This window comes from Blennius ocellaris (genome assembly GCF_963422515.1).
Source record: "Blennius ocellaris genome assembly, chromosome: 1".
NCBI lineage: Eukaryota > Metazoa > Chordata > Actinopteri > Blenniiformes > Blenniidae > Blennius > Blennius ocellaris.
This window is the reverse complement of record NC_137650.1, coordinates 18,076,906-18,102,460: the sequence shown is the minus strand read 5'-3', so window position 1 is coordinate 18,102,460 and position 25,555 is coordinate 18,076,906. Positions and strand designations below refer to the sequence as shown.

The 25,555-nt window shown below is 38.8% G+C and overlaps 1 protein-coding gene across 1 annotated transcript in view; it reads left to right on the top strand.

Annotated features, from left to right (window-relative positions):
• mdga1 (MAM domain containing glycosylphosphatidylinositol anchor 1) overlaps window positions 1–25,120 on the top strand; it is a gene marked incomplete at both ends in the record, with an annotated part of 179,696 nt that extends 154,576 nt beyond the window's left edge. Inside the window, 3 exons of the mRNA XM_080500476.1 lie at window positions 5,631–5,761; window positions 18,865–18,973; window positions 25,035–25,120. Coding sequence (XP_080356602.1) covers window positions 5,631–5,761; window positions 18,865–18,973; window positions 25,035–25,120 — 326 coding nt within the window. The remainder of the gene's footprint in view (window positions 1–5,630; window positions 5,762–18,864; window positions 18,974–25,034) is intronic.
• Window positions 25,121–25,555: the final 435 nt, after the last annotated feature.

The following is a 25,555-nucleotide window of genomic DNA, read 5'->3' as shown; positions in this document are numbered from 1 at the left end:
CAAAACTAGCAAATGCATACAGGCACGCCCACATATGCAATCTTGATTTATGTTTCCACAGCACAAGCATACCGTACATGTTCCAGTGTAACATTTGTTCCCATGGTCACTTCACTTGTCTCCCAAAGGGGTGTATTTTATAAGATATATATATATATATATATATATATATATATATATATATATATATATATATATATATAAACAGAGCCACAAACAAATAGCACACATGTTGATGCTTTATCTTATTTCTCTATTCTATTCTGTGTTCTCTGTCTTCTTTCTTTATTCAGAAAAGCCAAATTCAATTTTAAAAATGTCTTTATATAACAGAGACAGCCTTTAGTGAGGCAATGAACCCCAACTTTCTTGTTTCAAGGTGAAAGCCTCTTGCACTGCAGCTCCGTCACTATCGGTGTGTCCGTGTATGGATGTGATTTATTGTGTAAGGCACTTTCAAACTGCTAAAGTGTTGAGGTTTAAGTGCAACCCCTTTACGTTTGTATGTATATGACATTCCAATGAGGAGAGGTCAGGTGAGTAATGGATGGACATTAATCGAATTTTGAGTTTGGAAATCAGGCTCTCGTGACAATCAAAGAGAGACCCCACCACAGGGTCTGGTCGGTGTTGAGCAGTACATATCTCAAGGTGGTGTTTGGGAGGAGGTTTCTTGTGCTCAAGCTGTATTAAAGTAAAATAAAAAGCATTGTTGAATTTTAAAGAGAGAGCGGATTGGCTCCATATTTGTATGTATAAAGATAACTGTACGCAGAGTAACGATGAACAGATAAGGTGTCAGTCAGGTGTGACAAAGTTGCGGTGACTAATAAGATAGAGTAGCAGGAAAAATGCTGCCAAGTCAGAATGTACATGGACAGGTCATCATCAGACCTACACATAAGGAGTCTTCAAGCCTTCACTATCTTTATCAATGAAACATTTTTGCATGTCATACAATATAATAATCCTCAATGAGAAGCTATTTGAAGCAGACACTGCAACAATTCCTTCACTTTGCCATTTGGCCAAATGTGTTGTAGATGGTTTACAACCAAAGCAATGTAGTAAGACAGAGCAACATCAGACACAGGGCGCTCGGGGGAGATTAGTAATCTGTTCTCCAGCTCTACTACAAGCTACCTCTCAATTTCTCAGCGTTGTTCTACTAGTCGGTTCCAATTTGTTGTTCCTTTAATTGCCTCACTTTGCCAGAGCTAACACTCTTGCCGGAGAGACACAGTGTGACTCTTAATGACGAGACAAGATGAGGAAAAGACTGAAGAGGTCAGCGAGAGGAAAGATGTGAGGAGAGAAGCGAGGGGAGGATGAGGGTCAGTCATCCTTGGGAAAGAGGGACCAAGGAGGATGTAGGATAAAGAAATAAAGTGAAGAAAAGGGAAGCATGACCAAAAATACCTTAAAATAAAGAGATAAAGTAAAAAAAAGAGTGTTAGGTTTCCAGAAGAGGCCATCAACCTGGTGATGTTCAAAGGTAGAGGGAGCATGCTGAAGTAGTGTGGCTTGTTTTCATGTACTTGAATGTGTAGCGTTAATGTCCTATAGAGTGGTCAAAGAGCTATATGTGTTGTAACGCGTTCATGCACTTTTACGAAGAACAATTTTTAGAACTGTTGTTCAAATGTTCCCCTTTTACTGACCCTCGTCTAGGTTAGCTCTTCTATAATCCTACGAGTGAGAAAATGTAAAAGAGGTGTTGTTTGAAGGTTTGCAAAACAAGGAAAAACTGCCAAATGCTATTTGCCTTGACTTTGGGTTTTAGGCGTGGAGTACGGCTGCACCATGTTAAAAGAACTCCCCTGGTGAGGTGTTTTGTGGTTCATCTTAATATGTTCTTTTTGGGTTTGCTGGCAGTAACAATAAACAACATCTAATTAGTTTTCTTTAGCATTGCTGGATATTTTAGACTGGCTCAGGTTTGCAGAGTGCCACTGGCAAGCTTACTTGGAATTACAGGATTATTTTCAGTTCAGAGTGATGGCAGCCGAATTACAGTTCGGGGTTCTATGAGAATGCATGTCTTGTATAGTATTTAAACACTTTTATCAAGTCAAACTTTAAAAAAGTTTGATATGAATGCTTAGAGTAAAAGTTTCTTATAGTATAATGTTATCCATCCAACCATGCATATTCTTTATTACTTTTCCTTATTTATGATTGTTAGATGCTGAAACAGTTTCACACATATTAGCAATTAAAAGACATCTAACCTCAAACATATAGCTTTTGTACCATGGGAGGAAACTTGATAAACCAGAGAAAACTACATTTAAAAATGAACAGGGAGAACATACAAACCTTACACCACAGTGCAGCCCTGTAAATGCCATATTTATATAATTCAAAAATGCAGTACATCTTTCATTATGAAATCCAAAAGTTGTGTGTCATTAATTAATGTTGTTGGAAAATTATGAAACCTGTCTAAAATATGTTGCTTTGTGACTAAAGCAGTTGTCAGAGTGTAGTTTTAGGCTTACATCAAAACAGAAGACACAATTCACTTAATTTAGACGTACAAGTTGTGGGACCAATAAGAACCAATTACCATTTATTTTTAGTAATAAAAAGAGAAGCCCACACATTTCTGTGTATCTCTGTCACTCCGTATGTATGCATCTATGTCTTCCTCACTCATAATACTAGAGACAAGTAGCCCTAAGGCCTGTACTATGAACTGTGATAAACACATCATGGATCTGTTTCCTGGGTTAACTTATCCAGACAGGCGCAATCCTGATAATTGTTACTACAAAGCAGGTTATGAACTCGCCAGTTCAACCCAGACCTACGTGTGTGCGTTCACATTAAATTGGCGGAGTTTGCAGCGTCTGACCAATCACACACGGAAAAAAAACTCTGCAGCGCAGTTTACAGATTACTGAAGGAGCAGTTAGTCTCTGATAAAATGAAGAATTAAAACACATCCACCAGGCTAAAAGCAACACTGCTGCCACATCTAAATTCAGAACATTCCTGACTTGTTAATGCATGACTTTGTGAGATTGCATGATTTTAATTCATTGGACAATATAAACAGACAGCGCTGTGATCATAGCAAAAATGTGTCGGGCTGAACTTCCTCACTGCTCTTCTTTTAGTTTGGATTTTCCATCCAGTTGTTTTGAGGCCGAGTTTCTCTTGTGTGAATGTTTTGTGTTGGAATATTAATTCATCACCGCGACAACACAAGTAGTTATGTGTCCCATAAATTCATGTTGCTGTAATTCTGTCAGGTGTGATCTTTATCACAGGCCCCCACTGAGTTGGATAAAGCAGTAATGAAGAAGGTTTGGCTAAATTAATTGTTTTCTCTATTATGTTTATTTGACCTTTTTCACATGTAAAGTTTAGACTTCTTTTGAAACATAAAGACAGGGACTCTGAGCATCATTGTCGTAGAAATGGACCCCCACAATGCTACAAAAGGTCTGCGTTTTCACTTGAAAATCTTGCCGTGTAAAAAGGCCCCACAAGATTTCCAGAACGAGTGTTGAAGACGTCTGGGCAGGAGTCTCACCTTTTCTGTGACCCAGTAGAGCGGGTAACACTATAGTTTGTTTGTCCAAGTTTGAAGAGCATTAACTTGCATGCACATGCACATGCACATGCACACAACAGAATGATTAATTGACATATTGAAGCATATTCTTGAGGTAGTACAATATATAGCACAGGTAATGGCCCCCCTACTTGTGTATTAGCTTAAGAGACTGGTGGTTGGTTAATGTTCCAATTAGAAGCTGGCTGGAGATCATTAAAAAGATGAATGATTCCCTCAGAGACCTAAGAGAGAAACACAAGCAACTTATTTAGATCATTTCCCCAATGGTTCCCCAATAATGTGTTATTTATTGTATATAGCAAGTAATCATCCCATCGTATATATTTCTTGTCTTGCTACTTCACTCCATTTTCTAACCTCTACTCTAGCTGGGTGACATTTTCTTTTTAATCTTCAGTCCTTTTTCTTCCTGCCACTTTGAAATAAAACTGCCCAGTGGACTGTCACTGTAGGGCCCATGACATTGTATATTCCCAAGGGACTTCACACATTCACACAACTTTCACCTAAATGTCATGCACCTACAGTCTCTGACCTTAAAGGACCCATATTTCACTATATTTCGTGTTTCACAGTCCATCCTATGCTCATGTGGGATAATAATTTGGGTGATACAGTATACAACACTTAAACTTGTGAAATTATAGCTATTTCTTAGATGGAGCTGATGTCACCTCTCATGAAACGGGTGGTTCTCAGCTCCTCTGCTTCCTTCGCCTGCACGGAGACTACAGCCCAGCCCACAGCCGCTTCCTCCCACCCCCTCGGTGACGTAGCCAGCAGCTCACGCTCGCTTGGTAGTAATGTACTTACAGAACTCGGCGCCTCGTTAGCATCTTTTATTGTGTGAATAGCACCAGGTTTCAAGATGAGCTTCTGAGTAAGTCCAGTTTCAAAGTACCCATAGTTCTGGAAGCAGTCTTTGGTGAAGTGTTGCTCCCAAACAAACAGATTCTTTGCGGAAAAGAAAAAGAATTCCAGCCACATTCGCCACTGTGCTTCTTCTTTCAGCAAGCCAAATAGTGTGGACACATACTTGCATCCAAAAACACATTTTCTCCAAGTGGACATGATGCCGAAAACAGTTATCGACAGCAACAAACACAGCAGCGTTCAATGTAAAGCGAGCATGGACTGAGGTAGCGCGCAGAGAAGAGGCTGTGCGCGCTCCTTGGCACATTCGTGGGCGTGTCTTGTTTTGGTTTCTCCGCATGTCAATCTTCCTGGAGGCGGGGCTTCTCTGCTGTGTGCCGCGTCATCAAATTGAATCAACGCGTTGAGCTCCCCCACCAGATAGAACAGAGAAAGATCGCTGTGAACTCAAGCTTGAGGAAATCAATGAAAAAAACACTTTGGGGGTGTATATGAACCCCAAATAGCACTTTTATGATGTTTAAAGCACAGAAAAGTCGATTTAGTATAATATGGGACCTTTAAGATTTCTGCATAGTATATGCAATTGTTCCCATCACTGATCAAAATGAACATTTCAAATTTTATTTAAAGTGGTGTAATGTTGGGCAGCATGTAAAATAATGTTATTGACTGCAGTTTTTGCAATTGTAAAATAAAATGACTAAAAATGTGTTGCCATGTGTAACATAACTGCACAACTTGCAGTGAAGAAATTATCACACACACACACACACACACACACACACACACACACACACACACACACACACACACACACACACACACACACACACACACACACACACATAACAATTGATTATAAAATATTGGTTTTCTGTGTTAGGTAATTTGAAATAATTATGATTGTAAAAATGGCCACTTGTTTCTTTTGTGACTGTAAATAATCTATTATATTTTATATTTACATTATATTTATATTTGTAAGTACATGGGATTCTATCATTAGTTGTCCACTTTTCTTTGAGGGTAAAGAAGTGTGTTCAAATCACCATAAAACTAATCACTAGCATGTACACTGATGGTTTCTAATGGTGTGTGTGTGTGTGTGTGTGTGTGTGTGTGTGTGTGTGTGTGTGTGTGTGCGTGTGTGTGCGCGTCCTTTTCCCAGGGACTCTGAATGTTCTGTTGAGAGTAAGAAGCATTGCCTCTGTGGACACAGTGATCTGGACAAAGTCTGGTCATCAAGGTCCAGACTGGAAGAAAGCTTTCTTTGACATCAGCCCGAGTGGACCCTTTCAGGTAGGTGCTTTGTTGTTGTTTTTTTTAAATAGTCCAAGATAGTAACAGTTTCTCACAGTATTGCATCACTCAATATTCAAGACAGCAGAGGACAAAGCCCTGGTACTTTTGTTTCCATCGAGATAATATTCACCACCTGATGCCCTTCTGTCCCCTCTGTGATGTTACCGGCAAATTACAACCTGGCCTTGAGATATTACCTGCTTATTTGTTGAGCAGCAGACTTGTAGCATGCTCTGTAGTGTTAACATGATGCTGAAAGAACTCTCCCCTGATCGTTCTTCAAGACGTGCCAACCCTATGGTCAGGTTCACTTTGGGTTGCTAAAAGAATAAGACAAAGAAAAAAATATATATTTGTTTTTTTCCCCACATTCCCTGTGTTGTTGCAGCCATATACTTTCTACCATGCATTTCCCAAGAGGAAGCCCTCCACTGCATGTGAGACAGACCAAGGAGCTCTATATCCTGTTTTCACCGAAACAGGGCATTTACTTCAAGAATTAGTTGTTGGATTTTGTTTCGGTTTCAATTAATTCTTCTCCTCACATTATTCAGTGACATTTAAACTCAACAGAACCAGAGGAAGTTCTCAAAATAAAAATAAAAATAATAATGGGTTGACAGAAGTTTCACTTGAAATTACTTTGGAAAGCAGCAATGCTGGATGTTAATACATCTTCAAACCTCATGTTGCTGTCCAAAATAACCGGACTTTGCTGCAGTGGGTGTAAAGGTTAGAGAGGCAGTGCAAGCTCTGTTTTGGCAAGCACCTGTTAGCGCCCCTGCCAGTTTCTGGGTTTCTGCAGGTGTTCACATTCTTAGACTATTTGCAATGTTAGAGTTGGTACTCTGGAATCAATATGGTATCTCAGTATTATTTATCAGGCTATACAAATGCTTTCAAAACACATGACTTACAAAGGCAGTGGAAGGTATTATTTATATAAAATAAGCCAGAGACTTTATGTGAGTGGCATTAGTGTATTTGTCATTTATGAAATAAATGTGGATACAGAATTTTGACATTTTAGCACTGAGGGGAGTATTGATAAATGAGGGCCTCTGAGTGAACGTTCAGCTCGTTTTCTGCTGAATGTCAGCAGTGAGCCAATCCACACAGTGACCGGACTATTATCCCCATTTACAATGTTTAGCAAACAAGGTTTTCTACAAATATCTGGAAAAGCAAAATATCACACTGTGTGATCACTTCCAAAAGTAATGAGAAAACTCTGAAAGGTACTGTTTAAACATTATATTTATCTGGCATCAACAGCAGCACCAGATTTGTTTCTTAAGCCATTTGGTCAAATGTTACATTGTTTGTTAGTACCAATAGATTATCCATTTGTCTATTTTCTTATTTAGCATCGACCACAGTCCAGATAATGTCAGTGTTGGTGAAAGCACCATGGCTTTTAATGAAGCAGGTGAAAACCAACCATTGTGGAAACCAAATAGCTACAATATAATCATGTGTGTGTGTCATATTTGCTTCTAGTATGACAGTTACAAATGTAAATCTATTTCAAAATGTATCCCACCATAGAGACTCATGCCTGAGTATCTATTAAAACTCAGGTAAAGCTCAAGTGGTGCAGTCTTCATGCTTCAAGTTGCATAATCAGTGTACCTTCTTCACGCTTCTCAGAACTTTAAAGTTAAACTTAACTCTATGCATCGCGTCAGTAGTGGGAGAAAATAGTCTGGGAGATAGGCGAGAAGAAACGCCTCTGTTTGAACACTGTCTGTTGACACATCACTGAGGTCCCTTTGGCTCCTTGGCAGCTGCGCTTGTAGTTAGCTTTCCCTGTTGGCATGTGTAAACTAGATGACTCAGTTTTCCTTTCTGAGTGGACACGATGCTCCCTCTCTCACTCCTTTTGCCAACCTTTCCTACTCAACATGTCTGGTTGTGTGTGTGTGTGTGTGTGTGTGTGTGTGTGTGTGTGTGTGTGTGTGTGTGTGTGTGTGTGTGTGTGTGTGTGTGTGTGTGTGTGTGTGTGTGTGTGTGTGCGTGTGTGTGTGTGTGTGTGTGTGTGTCCTTGTCTACCTCAAAGGGTTTATAACCCAGCAGATAGGGAGGAGAGGTGCTGAAAATTATGATAGTTTAGTTTCCTTTTGTGTGTGTTTCGCTCTTTTTTTTTCTTTGTCTCTCGTTCTCTTTCTCTCTGGCCCAGTGCAGAGACAATAAACCACCTGAGTCGATTCTTGCCCTGGTCCACCTTACACTCCCCTCTCTTAGGGCTCGTGACTAATGGCACTAAAATCAACAATCTCTGAAAAGAAAGTCTTTTAACTACCCAACAATTTGTACCCACTACTCCCCACACGGTTTATACCTTCACTTTACATGTGTCGGTGTACATTGTTTTGAACGCGCACACACACACACCCACACACACACACACACACACACACACACACACACACACACACACACACACACACACACACACACACACACACACACACACACACACACACACACAGATAAACAATTTTTTTTAAACATACTCTTACACACCAGTCTCCTATCCCCTGCAGCAATTAGCTATGACAGGTCAATTAACAGGCTTATTTATGAGCAAGGGATGCCTGCTAGTTGTGTTGTAATGATTCCAGATATTCTCTGTACGTGCATGGGGGAAATTGAATTCAAGATGAATGTGGGCTGAAGGCCTTTGCTGGGGGCTGCATTTGCTCTTCATTAACTATGCCTATGTGATACCTTTTTTTAACCCCACTGAGAGGGAACTTACTGTAACAGGGGTCTTACTTTTTGTGCTCAGGCCGTGATGGTGGACAGTGTAGACTTCACTGCATTTGCATGTCAACAAGTTACTCAGACAATTTAAGTTTGAAACTGCTAAACAGACTCATTGAAAATAGACTCATTGCACTGAGTGAACAGGATAATCAACATGTTTTCATATAAGCTTTATTTGCTATAAGCTAGCAACACATAAATGTGTCTTTCTTTCCTGACAATCTGATTTCTTAATTGCTTCGAGCATAATTAAACCATATGTTAACATACTATTTCTCATAAATATTATCAAGTCTATTTTAAACTGATACATCAAAACACATTTTGTATTGAAATTGTGTTGAAACTGTACAATTACAGCAAAAATCCAGTGTCAATTGTATGAATACAATTTACACAGTATAAAAGCAATAACATAATAACATTCTATTAACTGTACATTATTACAGATCACATCAAATTAGCGCTGCCACTTGAAAATGTGTTATTTGCACATTTATAGTTGTTGTTTTTTTCAACTTCATTTGATAAAAAATAGTGGTCTGCTTGGGTCTGTCAGCAACACTGTTACCTGCTGGCTGAATGCTTCACCTGGAGGTGGTTGGAGGCAGTAATTAAAGGGTCCCTGAAATAATTCTATTAAAATACACCAGTATTCAGCATTATTTTTCCCCCTTTCGAATGATATATGACACACCAATGACAATCACACCACTATCTTGCTCTTGAGCGCCGAACGTCTAAAAATGCCTTTAAATCTCCCGCCCTGTGAATCTGACCTAGTTTTCCCAACTTGCCGTAGTTTTGCGCTGTGACGTATGAGGAGTTATTTACTTCCGCCCACAACAGCTGATCGTAGTGTCTTGTTTACATGTGCTCTGCATTATCGCGTTATTTAGCAGTTTTTTAGAGTCATGCCTAAGCGTTGTGTTGCGGCTGGGTGTTCCCAAATGCCCAGTCCGTCTGTAAGTGTCCATAAATTCCCAAAAGATGAAACTTTGAGGAGATTATGGACAAAACAAGTGCAGCGCACTCGCTCCAACTGGACACCAACAGAGGCCTCCTATCTCTGCAGTCAACATTTCACGGATGACTGTTATGAAACAGCACCCGCAATCCGAGAGTCACTTGGTTTTGATGTGAAGAGGAAACGTATCCTGAAACCTGGTTCTGTCCCCACCATTTTTAAACGGCTTTTTAACGGATTTTTAAACCCAACCTTCAGTAAGTCTTTTTAAAACCTGCTAAAACTTAAGACAAATAGACCAATAAACTTTGCAAAACACCCACTCTGACACAAGGGTAAATACCCGGTCACACACAATATGTGCACACGGGTAAATACCCGGTCACGCACAATATGTGCACACGGGTAAATACCCGGTCACGCACAATATGTGCACACGGGTAAATACCCGGTCACGCACAATATGTGCACACGGGTAAATACCCGGTCACGCACAATATGTGCACACGGGTAAATACCCGGTCACACACAATATGTACTCACGGCTCAAACATGTATGGTTGAACGCCTTGATTTTCTTCTAATTCTTCCTCCGATGATTCCTCTCCTTCATCTTCGTCCAAAACCAACGATACGTCACTTAAATCTTCGCTAACATCGCTCCTAGGTGCTTCTGTATCGCCAAACCCCTCCATTCTTCAATCAGCTGATGTTGTTTTGGCTGGGACATATAACCCCTCGTACGTCATATCCGGTCTAGCTCAGGCGGCTCACATTTATGGCCCGCAAATATACCGTCGTCTGCTGCATCATGTAAAGTCAATTAAAAGGGTCGGAATTCGGACTTTTATCTGGGAATGTTATATACCTTTCGAAAGCATATTTATTCTTCTTTCTAAAGATGAAATCTGAAAAACATTTCAGTTACCCTTTAAAACTCAGATTACTTCTGTGAGGTTTAAATTCAAAGTTATATAAGTTGTACACTTCCTGAAACTGACAAGTCAGCCATATTTTTTGGCACCAGATGAGTAACACAAGTGTGTATATAAAGTGCCCATCACGGATTCCAAAAGTTTGAATGCTTTTGAATGCCGGTGATTGCCAGTGACACCATATCCAGAAGAAGCATCTCTATATTGGAAAAAAGGAAATTGGTACCTTCACTTTACAGACGATTGATACATATTGGCAAAAGTTGTTGCCATACCATTCAATATGGTGTGATTTTCAGGGAAGGTAATGTGTTTTGCCTTCAGTGTTTAATATGTTGTCTGTGTTTTACAGTCAATATAGTGTAGCTTTATTAGATTCGAAAATATATGGTTGGAGCTGTAGCTATAGATGCTACTTATCACTCAAAAACATCCTCTTTTTAACATGATTACAAGGAAAAAATTTGTTTTATTTGTCACACATATTTCAAGCATCATTTCTCTTGAACTAACTTGTGATTTCTCAATTGGTAAATACAACAAATGGAAAATAAAAGACTATCAGTCGCTGGAGCAAATGTCGAATTTACAAAAATTCAATTCAATTCAAGGGCCTTATGGCAAATGGGGGAGCTGTGGCATTGCTAGTGAAACGGGTTGTCCTCCAATGTGGATACTAGTGGTTTAATCCCCATGTCTACTTGAATAAATCAAAGCATCCTTGAAAAAGGCACTTAAGTTGCTCCCAATGTGTGGGAGTGCTTTGCATGACAGCCTTTCCGGCTGCTTAAAACTGGTGAAAACAAAGTCAACTATTTGGGAAATTTAAGTTAAGCCATCGGAGGTGAAAAGTACTGCTTTTTCCTTTCAGTATGGTGTTTAGCGCAAGCAATCTAATTGTTCCCGACATTGTAGTGTGCCCGGTAATTAAAAAGGAATTACACAGTCAAGCATAAGACAAAACGTGTTTGTGAGAGAGCAAAGTAAGGGGTAGTTCAAGTTAGACAAAGTGTGTGTGAACAAGAGGGAATGAGTTGTGAGAGTTTGTGTGTTTATGTCATCAATAAAGCACTTAATGCAGCTTAAATATTCATACCCCCATTTGTATCGTGACTCGGGTAAAGGTAGGTGAAACAGGATAGATGAATGAGGAAGGATTCATGCCAGACAGAGCCGTCGCCTTGGTAACTAAAGGTTTGCCTCAGTTTTGGCCTTTTTCTCTCATCTCTCTCTTCGTTTTTTACTTGTGTCCATGCATGTCTAGTTTTTTTTTCCCGCTCCACAATATCAACTGGAAAAACTGAATTTGTATAGTTTTTTTGAGAAAATGATCACAATCCATCATATTCGGGTGTCCTTGGTGATCAATGTATTTTTGTCAACTCCATCATGGAATGTCACCCTCAGTCATGCTTCGTCAAGGTCGAGTAGCCCACAGTGTTCATGTGAGTGTTTTGTCTCACTAGAGTATCATCTTCTGGTGATTGCACACAATTTCAAATACCTGTTGATGGTTCTGAAAATAAAAAATAAAAATGACACCTGCACCCTGTATTATTTAATGCCTGGAAACAATCATTTTAAGATATTGCAAACTGTTATACACATTGGCACACAGGCTCACAATCCTGAAATTAGGCATTGCAGTGTATTGTGTTGTTATTTACCCTTAATTTGGTGGCATGATTCAAATGCAGGGCTGTTATGCTGCTAAAGTGGTTGACATCCTGTTGTCACAACAGGAATATTGTGGTTCAAATCCAAGCTTGGGAAGTTTAAATGTTCTTCCTATGCATGCATAGATTCATTCCAGTCTATCTCTGGTTTCCTTCCACAGTTATGAATTATGCAATTGTGGAAGAGTGAGTGTGTATGATTGTCTCTGCTTTGTGATAGACTGGTGTCAGAGGTGTACCCTCCCCTGCACCCACAGTCAGCTGGGATTAGCTCCAGCACCCCACAAGTCTAAATCAGATCAAATGGTCAAAATGGATGAATGGATAAATACATTTGCGTGCAGTCAAAACATTTATAACCTTTATCAACTTTACAAGCTACATGAAGAGATATTATCAACCTACTCAACCCAAGCCTGTATACATGCAAACCACAGCTCTTTTACAAATAAAGCTGTTAAATGGGGAGCGCATGAAGGCTTGATCCAAGCGAACTTCTTGCTACTTGCCATTTTCTATCAAACTTTTGTAAAGCCAGGTGGAATAAACTGGGAACAAATTACTCTTCACCTGTCTGTATCATTGAGTTGTGCTACTGCCTTCCAAACTCCTACTTCTGCCTCTTCTAACATGAAGGCTGGATTACCAACAGAGGTGACAAAGGTGTGAAAATGCTCCAGGTAATTCAATAATGCATGCATTTAACTAGTTGCACAACATCTAAAATGTGCTGTTTCATATCGTTATCGCTTGTATTGACTCATATCAGATTACTTCAAAACAGTTGCACATATTGGTATACGTCGAATGGTCGTAAGAAAACTGTAAAAGATATTTGTTCTTTATTGTCCCACAATAAGGTCGGATACACAGAGGTTTAATATACAAACAGGCATACCATCAAGTGAAAATATAGATATACAAAGGGCGTAGATGACAGTTAAACTAAATAATGAGACTGAAGTCCAAACACATGAAGGTACAACAATGTTTCATGCAAAAAGGCATAATTTTCACATTTTGGTTTGAGAAAAGTTGTGCCTTTATATGGAAATGTTACGGAAAACGATGCATTTCCACACTGCAAAGTAAAGGTACAGTAAGTTCCACATTTTTCTGTCCACATGGAGATGGAGTTTGACCATTTTGAAAAGTTCTAAATTGGACACAATTTTCAAATTGTTGCCTTTTCAGTGGCTCCAAGCACTGTTGTCATCTCAACTCAACACGCAAAATGCAATGAAAGTTTTCACTTCAAAATGTTGTGTAAACAGAGCCTAAAGGAGATTACAAAATATTATACAAAATAGGAAAAGAGACCATGCGTGATGAGACCTGACATAAAAACCCCAAGACAGAAGTCAAAAATGCCCCAAAAGCAAAGAGTATCTTATGACACTGAAACTAGCGTTTGATGTGAAGAGAAAGTTTTCTATTCCTCAGTGGTAATAAAATGGCTCATAAGTTAGCAGGAAGGCTTCTTGTGTTTTCAATCAACTGATAACTTCAATAAGCAACTCATGGTTAAAATGCTACTCAATCAGTGTGAACCCCCCCCCCCCCCCCCCCCCCCCCTTGCTCATGTTGTCCTGTAAAACACTGTGTCTTTAACTATTCTTTATCTACCTCTCTGTGTCATAGAAGAGCTGGTTTCCTCACACTCAATATTAATGATTGAGCTGTCTGCTCTTGAACAATGGGAATTACACTATCAAGTGATGTTGTCGCAATCTGCTATTTTGCTTCTAAGTTGAAATTGCAAGGAATGCCCCTATTAAGTTTATTCAGCTGAATTTGCTATCAGCTCGCTGCTTCAGACGCTCCTGGCAGTGACATGCTTGAAGGAGAAGATGACTATTAAAGGTAATTTGTGGATTGTGTTTTTGGCTACTGGGATCGAGTTGAGCTCTGCTGAGCTTTTTAGAAGCATGTGACGCAAGAACTAGCAGCCTTTCGCAACTGAACAGTATCGAGACAATAGTCAATTTCTAGTGCATATTTGCAGTCCAACGCGAGTGCACTTCAAGCACTGGTCAGGTGCATTTGTTGTATAAGGGTAGAGGTTGAGACAACTGCAGGCGATATGAGTCTTTTCCCAATTGCATGACTGAGGAACTGACTTTCAAACATTTTTTATAAAGCTCTCTCATATTTTGGACTGTGTCTATTGTTATGCAGACATTTGCAGTTCGGACATTGAACACGTTTATTTACAGGCATACATTTTGTTAAACTATTTGACAGTATGTTGAAAAATATATGTACTAAATGTTTTTTGGTTTGTTTTGTTTTTCATGGGTTTTTTCAGTTTTCTGTCTAATGGGTCATTGCTGATCAGTATGACTAGCAATCATATAAACTGTACTATTTGTATTGTGCTGTACTACTGAAGTGGACAGCTACTTAAACAGTTTAATTTTAGATGCAATGATTAAGAAAGATGTCATTTAGTTAAGAAACTACAAGAAAATAGTTGTAATTCTTAAAATGTGAAAAATTATTGTAAAGTATGCATTTTACAAATTACAACTTGATCAGATATTCTCTCTTCACTACGCAAGGTGGAAAGAAATCTCCTGACTATATCAATATATTGTGTATATCCCAGCATCATTTTGTTGTTGCTATAAACTGTGAAGTGGTCAGTAGTCCGTGTGTGTGTGTGTGTGTGTGTGTGTGTGTGTGTGTGTGTGTGTGTGTGTGTGTGTGTGTGTGTGTGTGTGTGTGTGTGTGTGTGTGTGTGTTACAGAAGTTGTTCCCATAAATGTAATTTACAAAAATATAAACAGGAAGAGCCGTACTGTGTCCATCATCTGTTACTCTCATATTTCCCCCTTTGAACTCTTGTCTGATTTTCTAATTCACTTTATTCCCCTGGGTTGGTTTTTAAAGTGGATGTTATTTGGTTCCACCGAGTGCCGGAGTTTACTGTAGACCGACGCTTGTTTCATTTCTGCTGAGAGCATGTCCACGGAGAACACAAACTTTCTAGCTCTGTGCACAGCTAACTGACTGCACACACCGCAGGCCTTTGAGGTGCTGCCACTCATCTCTGCAGTTTGTGTCTCTTTGTGCTCTATCCTGCAAAACTAATGATATCTTTAAGAACACTTTTCCTTCTCGCCTATCTGAAACAAGAGCTGTTGCCCCAACTTTGGCCAGCATTATGACAAATCTTTTATTTGAAACAATTGTGGAATAAAACAATAGATAAGTCTTCAAATTGTTTCCCATTGGCCGTGATTGCTACTATCTACATAAGTTATAAATATCTTTATAAGTATATATATATGTTGTAAATTCATGAAATGCAAATGGACACTTTAGAAGACAGTGTTTCCTCAACATTAATATTAGAGTGGCTATCATTCTTAAATCCTTACCGCCATTCCTTAAAATTTCTCTTTTTTTGTTTTCTTTAATTGACACAAATACACCAATGCTGCAAGTCTATTTTAAATGTTTTGCTATTTACTTGATCTAATTTTATTATTGTATAGTAATTAAAAAAAAAAAAATATATATATATATATATATTCATACAATTTCATTCAATTGAGGTCAAAAATATTTGTTGGTAAAAAAGTTGGTAAAATACATACATATAAACCAATACCTTCGCCCAAGTTTCGTTGGCAAATGCAACCAGGCCAATTGAATAAGCCCCTTTATGTTGTCTATTATTAAAATATTCTGATTCCTGTCATCTGTTGTTGCTGTTTCGACCACAACAATATATCTGCCACATGCCTGTATGATTTTTTTCAGTTTGGTCGTGGATGCATATCGAGACAAGCTTATCATGCATTTAAAAAACCAATTGAGTGACAAAAAAGGTAACATGTTGTAGTAGATATTTGTGTCCCCATTCGCTCCTCTGTCGATTACCCAGAGGCCATCTGTGTTCCTCATAGTGTTTGGTACCTGGGGGGCTTGTTGGAAACCAGGCCAACTCTCTCTCTCTCTCTCTCTCTCTCTCTCTCTCTCTCTCTCTCTCTGTCTCTGTCTCTGTCTCTGTCTCTGTCTCTGTCTCTGTCTCTGTCTCTGTCTCTGTCTCTGTCTCTGTCTGTCTCTGTCTCTGTCTCTCTCTCTCTCTCTCTCTCTCTCTCTCTCTCTCTCTCTCTCTCTCTCTCTCTCTCTCTGTCTCTCTCTCTCTCTCTCTCTCTCTCTCTCTCTCTCTCTCTCTCTGTCCCCTCTGGCATGTGGATAGCACATCAATAGGAACATTAAAGGTTACAAGGCTCGACGAAATGACACACTCACAACTTCAACTTGACACTTTACTGTACAACCTTTGATCCTGCAGTGACACACACACACACACACACACACACACACACACACTACTACTACCCCAGTCATCCTCCGCATCATACAGAAAGCAGTGGGATTAAAACAACTGTAATTTTAGAAACATTGTCAACTCCATATTCTAAAAGAGCTTGTTGTATTTGAAGCACTTTTAATTATGATGTCAATTCTATGTCACTGCACTGCTGTCTGGTGTGCACTTCTGTTTGTTGTGTATAACTTCCATCAGTTACTAATTATTGTCTCTTAACTATACAATAATCTGTTGTCTTGATTCATGCAGGCACATTTGCAGGTGTATAGGCGTGTGTGTGTATATCTCTTTGTCAGTTGAGGTGTGTTTGGGTGCACTTGTAAAAATGTAATCCTAACACATGCTAGTTTGTCCTATTAGCGATGCAAATAACCAACATGACTGCAGGAGGACTGCACAGAAATGAGAACAAGATGTTTACCAGACAGTGAAGAAACAGCATTGTGGCTTTTTTAAATTAGAGTGTCATGGCCTTTTAACCAATTAGCCTCTTCTCTCCACTACCCCTGAAATCCCTCCCCCAGCTATCACATCTGCTTGGTAAATCAAATAACCCCTTTGCACAAATGAGCTGTGCAGCCGAATCCATCCAGCTTGAACTGCTGGACTTCTTTTCTTTGTCCCTCAACATGGCCCAATCAGCTTCAAGGTTCGCCCAATTATTTTATTTATTCATTCAAAGAAGATCTCTCATTCCGGGACTAAATTGGAAAGTAAATGGGAAAAAGATGGTAGTGCTCTTGTATTTCTCTCATCTTTATGAATGTAATTGAATTGGCTCTCTTTTTCAAAGAACAGAGACAAAAACTGAAAGAAATCGGTTCAGGGTACTTGTATACACACTCTGAGTATGGGGTTTAGCCATCACACAAATACACATATGTTGCACAGCTGTAATATACCAAGGAAAGAAATGTTCAAACATTTTCTCGTTGGATCGAGACTTCAGAGGTTAGTCTAACTGGGAAAGGACATTTTACACAGTATTTTTCTGTTCCCCTTTAACTTGGATTTTCATGATTACGTTGCAGAGTTGAATTGGACAAATTTCTTCTCATGCACGCTGGTGTGCTGCTCCATGTCTTAGGCAAAGAATAGGTTATTGGTATCTGCCCCATGAATTACTGTTTGATACTTCAACTTGACATTGCTGTTACGCACTAACAGCACAACACTTGCAGATTAAAACACAAGCAATGGACTGCCTCTGCTGTGAGAGATGGTGTTTGTGCCACCTCTCCACCCTTTCATTTACTTGGAGCATGTATGGGGATAGGTCGGGCTTTTTTCCTTGGAAGGTCACAAACGGGTTAATTGAACCCTCTCTTGCACAGGCTTGAAATGTTTACACACAAATTGATGGCAGCCCTGCTCTGTTAATACTTTTAACAGCAGAATGTCGGCATAAACAGATGGAGTTTCTAAAGTGAGGTCAGTCATGCATATGTGCCACCCCTCTATGTTTGCACCTGCTCACTCTCTTGTTAACCTGTAGGTACAGCCATGGTAAACTAGCAGAATTCAAGCAGTGTTCCCATCAACATGGCAGTCAAACCGATCTTAACACTTGCTCTATTTTCTGGTATTTTGGAATATATTAAAGGTTAAATGCATTGCTCAAGGGCTGTTTGGCAGATGGGGCCAACGATATCCCTGCAATTTCTGGCCTGTGCACGGAAAGGATTTCTGTAGAAACTACTCAATAAATCAAATAAAACAATATTAGCAGGGCATTGAATGTCCCTCAGACATGATTACACAGCCTGCACTTTGGTGATCATATTTTAAATGAAAGATTTTAAAGCCACAGTGTCTGCAGTAAAAGGAAAAAAAAAAAAAGCCAAGAACAACTACATTTGGAAGAATAGCTTCTGTTGTTATTTTGGACCAACAAAGTTTCCTTGTTTACTTGTGTTTTCCCCCTCCTCAGATGGCAGACAGAATACGCTTGGTTTTGATTAGCTGGGTGCGATGGGCTTTTGGTGCCTCAGTACACCACAGTAATTAGGCTGTCAGTCAAAACCAGATGGCTGGTGGCTAAAATGGAGAACTTTTCAGATGAGTCTCCGGTTTTTCTCCTGTGATTCAGGGCTAAGGAAATGCAAGTTATAACGTCTTACAGTAACACCTGAGGATACTGCTGCCTGTAAAATATTTCTGTGATTGATACATGTGATACATTTTAACTTGAATGTGGGTGTGGGGCTTCAAATGGAAATATAATATTTAAACAAAAATCGCAATTATCAAAAGTTGTAAAACACTCAACTTGTTTTATGTATACAGTATGTTAAACTAATGTACATGTAATTCTATGAACCGACAGGGAGCCTCTTCAGACAGGGTGCAGTTTGCATCTGACATACTCATCCAATGTTTGTTGATGTCTGTGCTTGTTTCCAAAACAGATTGTGTTTGAAGGAATTCGAGGCCCAAGCTTTGAGGGGGACATTGCGATCGATGACGTATCCATCACCATAGGAAAATGCAAACAAGAAAACACTGTAGCCAACGCAGGTAAGACAGGTAAGGTAGAATGTGACTGTGTGTGTGTGTGTGTGTGTGTGTGTGTGTGTGTGTGTGTGTGTGTGTGTGTGTGTGTGTGTGTGTGTGTGTGTGTGTGTGTGTGTGTGTGTGTGTGTGTGTGTTTAGTCAAACCAATTGCGACCAATAGATATTGCCAAAGTCCTTAAATTTGTTTGGAGATCATTTTTCAGAATGCCAATAAAGCACTTATTAAGAAGCTGTATTGAGCTGAACTGAAATATATCAGTTCGGCAGCAGTAGACAAGGGAATTGGTATGAAGATCATGTTTCAAGAAATTCATGAAATGGGAAACTAAGTATATTTGGTGTTTGAGAAGTATAGGAATCTAAAGCAATATCATTGTCTTTGTGGGGGCTATATGGAGACAAGTCATGACAACTCTATTCCACATAACCTATTTTTTATTTAGCCTTTATTTAGTCAGGAGAACCACATTGAGATTAATAATCTCTTTCTCCCTGTGTGTCCTGGAGAGCTGGGGAGGCGGAGGGTCTTGCTCAGGGCTCTATCAACATGATTAAAATATTTGAATTTGTATATAATGGCACACTTCTCTTCATAGTATTTTAAATAGATAGCAAGGTATCGCTGAAACAAAGTGTGTGACAAAAACAACATGAAGAAGAAAAGCAAGAGCCCTAGAAAACGATGAAAACACTGAGATCAAGTTTCTTCAACCCCATAATCTCACCGACTTCTTAGTATCACCCAGCCTGATCTGTTGTCCCTAACTGATCTGTTAACAGTAAACCAGACAGACTTTCTCTAAATGTAAGTACAATCTGAGTTAGTTAGATTAGTTTGATGTGATGAATTATATATCCGTTGCTCAACCCACAACCAAGTCTCTAATGGCGTCGCCATCTGTGTAGTTTGCAATATCATCCACCACTGAACCCTTAATGTGTGTGTATATATATATATATATATATATATATATATATATATATATATATATATATATATATATATATATATATATACACATATATAATACTTATATTAATTATAATTGGGTTTATTAATACAACAGACATTATGATTCAAAAGGAACATTGTGATAAAACTTAAAGACAATTTTATTTATTGGTGCAACCAAAAATAGTGTTGCAAGTGTGACTCAGAATGAGGATAAACTGAGAGGTATGAATAGTCAGAATTCAAACATGAATATTTGTGGCAACAGTTGATGCCACATGATTTCACATTCTCATACATTTCAATGTTTATAATCGAATGGTTTATTTATGAAATTACAATACCTAAAATTTGTTTTAGATAAGTTTTGACTTCAGATGGAGAATTGCGCACAATTCATTTGACATGACTCCTGTGTAGGGACAAAAGAGCTATTGGTTTATTTCAAAAGTTCTTCTCACAATATCAGTGTTTTGACATTCATACGACAATAATGAGGATGAGCTGACAACCTCAGTTTGATTTCCTCTCCTCGTCACCAGTTCATTGTATTGCAGCAGCTGACCAGTGAATGGGGTAGGAGTAAAATTACTAACAATCAGATTGAATGTGATGAATATATATATATTGCGAAAAATGCCTTTCAAAAAGTGAATCATTAAAGTCTATTGAAATTGATTCCAACGATGTGTACAAAACCAGTCTTCTATAATCATAAGGAGGATCGCATAACAACACAACAACCACATCAAGGCTCACATCTCAATTAGTACCATTTTCAAATCCAAACGGGACTTAAACTTCATCAGACAGCATTTCTTCTTTATCTTTTGTTATCGTTACCATGACAATCAAGGATTGTCTCGATCTCTCCTGTCGTCTACATGCTGTGCTGTTTAGGTTGCAAATCAGACACCCAGGCATTTTGGGATTCAAACGGATGGCTCACCCATAAGGTTTCAATATAAGCGAATGTGATGGAGTCTGCGTCATCTCATTAAATTCTCCGATATTGTAGAGGAAATAGTAAAGCCATTGAAACAGCATAAAACAGACCACACGCATGCACGCACACTACTGAATTATTAACAACCTTCTTTTACTTTTTAAAACCATTCAGTATGAGGCGTCTGTGTACGGGTGTGCTTATGACTCTTTGCTTGGATGTGTAGTGCAATCTCACACACATGTACATGTTACAACGCTGGGGGATGAAGTGAATAATGGATGAAGGTATAAACAGGAAAAGGAAGGCACTGGAGCTCTCTGAGCATGCGTGTGTGTGTGTGTGTGTGTGTGTGTGTGTGTGTGTGTGTGTGTGTGTGTGTGTGTGTGTGTGTGTGTGTGTGTGTGTGTGTGTGTGTGTGTGTGTGTGTGTGTGTGTGTGTGTGTGTGTGTGTGCCCTGCAGGTTTTGTGCAGGCAAAGGCATACATTGCAGACAGATGGGTAATTATCAAGCAGGCAACTAAAGAGTCTTTGCTCCAGTTAAAAAAAAAAAATCAAAAAAACATAATGCATCTTCAGTACAGATTTGACTGCAAAGGTAAAATGAGGATCAGTGAAAAATTAAATGATTCTTTCTTTTGTGAGTTTTTTTTAATCCCCTTTAGGAAATATGAAATAAAGTGAAAGTGCAAGTGACATTAAAGCTTACTGGCAGTGAGGTTTAAGTCCGTATTTGCAGAAAAAAAAAATGTGTCAAGGTAGTTTTTAATAAACTGGGTTCATTTCAGTTAGAGAGCTTTAGTAAAGGTAGGTACATATGTTTACCACTGTTGCTGGGCTACAGTGTCAACAAATATAGACAGATACATAGATAGAGAAAGAGGAATGGAGTGAGAGGGAGCAGGATGATACTAAGCCTGAGGGCACTTCACAAATGAGAGTTTGCTGCTGCTCCTTGCACCTCACAGGATGTGGAGGGAGTCAGTCAGCTCGGCAGCATCGCCCAGCTGATTCATCACACTTGTGTTTCTTCACACATACCAAGTGAATACGCACTTTCATATGTGCCTGTGCATCCACCCTCAAATGGCATCACTGGATATATATATTGTATATGTAGTAACCCGTACACATTTCGAGCGCACAACTGACTGCTGCAGTATCGCTCACATGTGAATTTTCTTCAGGTTAAATATGCACACACTCAGGGGACTGGTATGCTAAATGAAGGATGATTGCCTTTGACAAATGGAGTGTAACTCCACTTGCACAATTCGCAGAGCTCCACCTTGCTCAGATGTGTGTTTGCAGGAAACGATAAGAGGCGATGGAAGGTGAGCCTGTCTCTCACTGTTCTCCCTTTATTCTGAATATTAAGTCCTGGCAACCAAAGAAACATTTATATGAAATATGTTAGTGTGCTAGTACCTGAATTTTATTGTGATTTCTAAGGTTCCAATGAAGGTGATTGTGCAACAGGATAATACGTCTCTCAGAACAAAAAGGCTTCAGAGAAGTTGTGCTACATCTAATTCATTTCAGTTTATATTTTATAACACTGTCTCTCAAAATCAATTTTGATTGACTTCTCAAGTGCCATATATTATCATTTTAAGTGCCCTCTACAGGAACTACATGTCCGCACCAGAATGACAGAATAGGTAATTTAATCAATGCGGGTGTACTGGATGTCTGTTGTCATGGTAACAGTGATACACATGGTTGATATTTTCAAAGTACTGAAATAATCTTTTTGCATCCAACATCATGACCATATTGGAAATCAGTTCAAACACCATTTAAAACTTACATGTATTGTCTTTGGTCTTGAAATAGTATATTTCTAGAAATGGGATCTCTGACATAATCTCATTTTATTCATTCCAGTGACATACTAATGTATTAAATATGTTGTTTGACTACAATCATCAGAAGATTACGGTGTAGTAGATTGTTTTGATATTTGTCTGAAAGATCAATCAACCAATCGCTTTCTTTTCGTGGTCATACAAATACAACAACATTCTGTTGAAGCAACACAACCCAGCATCGTAGGTTGTCGTCAGAAAAAAATGAAAGAAAATGTAGAAAGAGTAAAATAATTAAATACGCATCAAAGAACAAGGTTGGTGATACATGACTGAGGTTAATGCAAGGTTAAGGTGAGAGTCAAAGTTGGTCAGTTTGTAATAGTGAAGGTAAAGGTGAAGGGCAGGGGCGTGCAATATGTCAAAGTGCAGGCCCCACAAAGACAGAAACACACGCGGGTGTGTGTGTGCACGCATGCATGCGTGCATGCTGCATACATATCCAGTTTTTATCATAAATATTGATTTTTAGCCTGGAGGATGGCCCCAATGATATGAAATTATATTGATCTCTTTAATACAATACCTGCTTTTTAATATAAGAAGCTGTTTTTGAGCAGCTTCCATTTGTAATTTTTGCATGAACACAGAGTACACTGTGTGTATTTCAAAGAAGAAAACAAATGTTTTTTGTTTTTTTCTGTACCACTCCTGCATGGCAGTGCAAGATTTTACCTTAAAAGAAAACAATGGGAACTTCTAGATCAGCTCATGTATGCAGCTGGCAATTGTTTTCATCTGTAAATGGGCCCTCAACTGTTGAACTGCAAAACATAAATACACATAGATGTGTAGCTTCCTTGTGCATAAACAATCACAATCTGCAGGGGGAAACAAAACAAAAAAAAACAAAAAACAATCCATCACATAATGGTGATGACATCAATTGTAACTTCTTTTTCTCATTAAAATCTCAAAGCTGTCATGACAATGTGTGGGATTTCAATGGAGAACCTCTCTGTTTCTCTTGTTTACTTATCCGCCCCCTCATCCATGGCCCTATCTGTCTTCTTATCCTTCTTTCTTCCACTCAACCTATCCTCCCTTCACTGACAGTCTTTCTTTTCTCCACATGAAACCATAAAACAATGATATTTTTTCCCTGCAGTTTCCTTCTCTTCTTTCAAGACTGGAAACATGTTGTGATATAGTTCAATGATTCTTCTTGTTAAGAAGCTCTCCACAACACAAAGACTTCATTTTATTGCTTATGTGCTGCTTCAGGGTGAAAGACAATCTCAGACCTAAAAACTATTTATTAGGTATGTTTTAAAAATTGTGATGGGCTCATCAATTTTAACTCGCCATGTAAGATTGTACTCTGGAGTTTTATTGAAAGATAGAAACAAGAATGTGAGGATTTATTGAGAAGATGAACACCATTATATATTATGGAATACAATTTACTGGGAAGGGCAAAACAAATTTATGCTTTTTTTAAGCATTTGTTTCAGATTTTTGGGATTGTGCTTTAACACCCTGTTTTTACATCATATACACTATTAAATGCTTTGGTCCTACATCGGCATGAGTTATTAGGTAAAGGAAATTTCAGATATTAGATATATAAAACATACAAATATTGCCTGACCGTCATTAATTTATCATAGTTTCTTTGTATGAAAGATGAAAATTACCAAATACAGTCACTTTCCCAATGAAGTGTTACACTGATATTTGGATCAGGGAAGAAATAAAGACATTAAATAATGAAAAAGGAAAAGTGCAATGTATACAGCTATTAGGCTTTTTTCATATTTGAGGCTTTGCATTCTTCTTGGTATAATAGAAGTCTGCCCTAACAATTTATTTAAATTCAGTGTTTCATATTGGTCTTAATCTTAACGATTGAGTAACGATTGAGGCAACGTGGTTGATAAAAAATAAAACTTGTGTCCCAAAAGCAGAAGTTATATAATAAGTATGCAGGAGACATGACGGACAAGAGTCCAACCCATATATTCCTATCTCATCACTCCAGACATGGAGCTTTGCACCCACATAGTAGTTGTTATGTTGACCACCAGGTCTTGCACAATTTCCACACAAGCACAATGGGGAAAAAAAACACTGATAGTGGCAATTTAAAACATCTTCAATCATGGAATCTAAATGAATCCACCCATCAGCAGGTTCATAAGCTTTGACCACATGTGTTACATTCCCAGTTCAAGGACTAGCACTATGAGAAGTAATCAGTGCATTCAATACAAAGTCTGAGATGGTCAAAGGTGTTTTACAGTGTATTGTCAATATGCTTTCACTAATATGACTATTTCTCTCTGATTGTTTCCACAGTTCTGATTGGAGGGTCACACTCCCTGCCATTGGCCAGTTGGCTGACCTTTGGCCTCTCCTGCTTCCTCTCAATACTCTACAGATGATGAGCGCCATCTCCGCCTGTCTATGCTGACAGACACTGCCCTGATATGCGCTATTTGGCTCCTCTCACTCTCTCTACCCCTCTCCTTGTCCTCCCCCTCTGCATCACTGTTCTCTACACATGTCTTTTTAGCCCACATTCATTTTATCTTTCTTGCTTCAATTGAAAAAAAACATTATATCTTTGGCTAGATCTCTATCCCCTGCCTTCTTTGAAGATCCACCTCACCTGAGTCTGTCTGTATAACCAAGTGATGTTCATGTTGTATTTAAGGTTAACATGCTTAATGGTCTTTGGCGTCAAACCTGACATTTTCTTCTTTGTCACTTGATTAGATTCACTTTATCCCCATCACCTTGTCACCTCTCCCACTCCTTTCATAAACCTTCTTCATACAAGTGTGCACCCTCTGTGTACCTTCACCCCTCTTGGACCA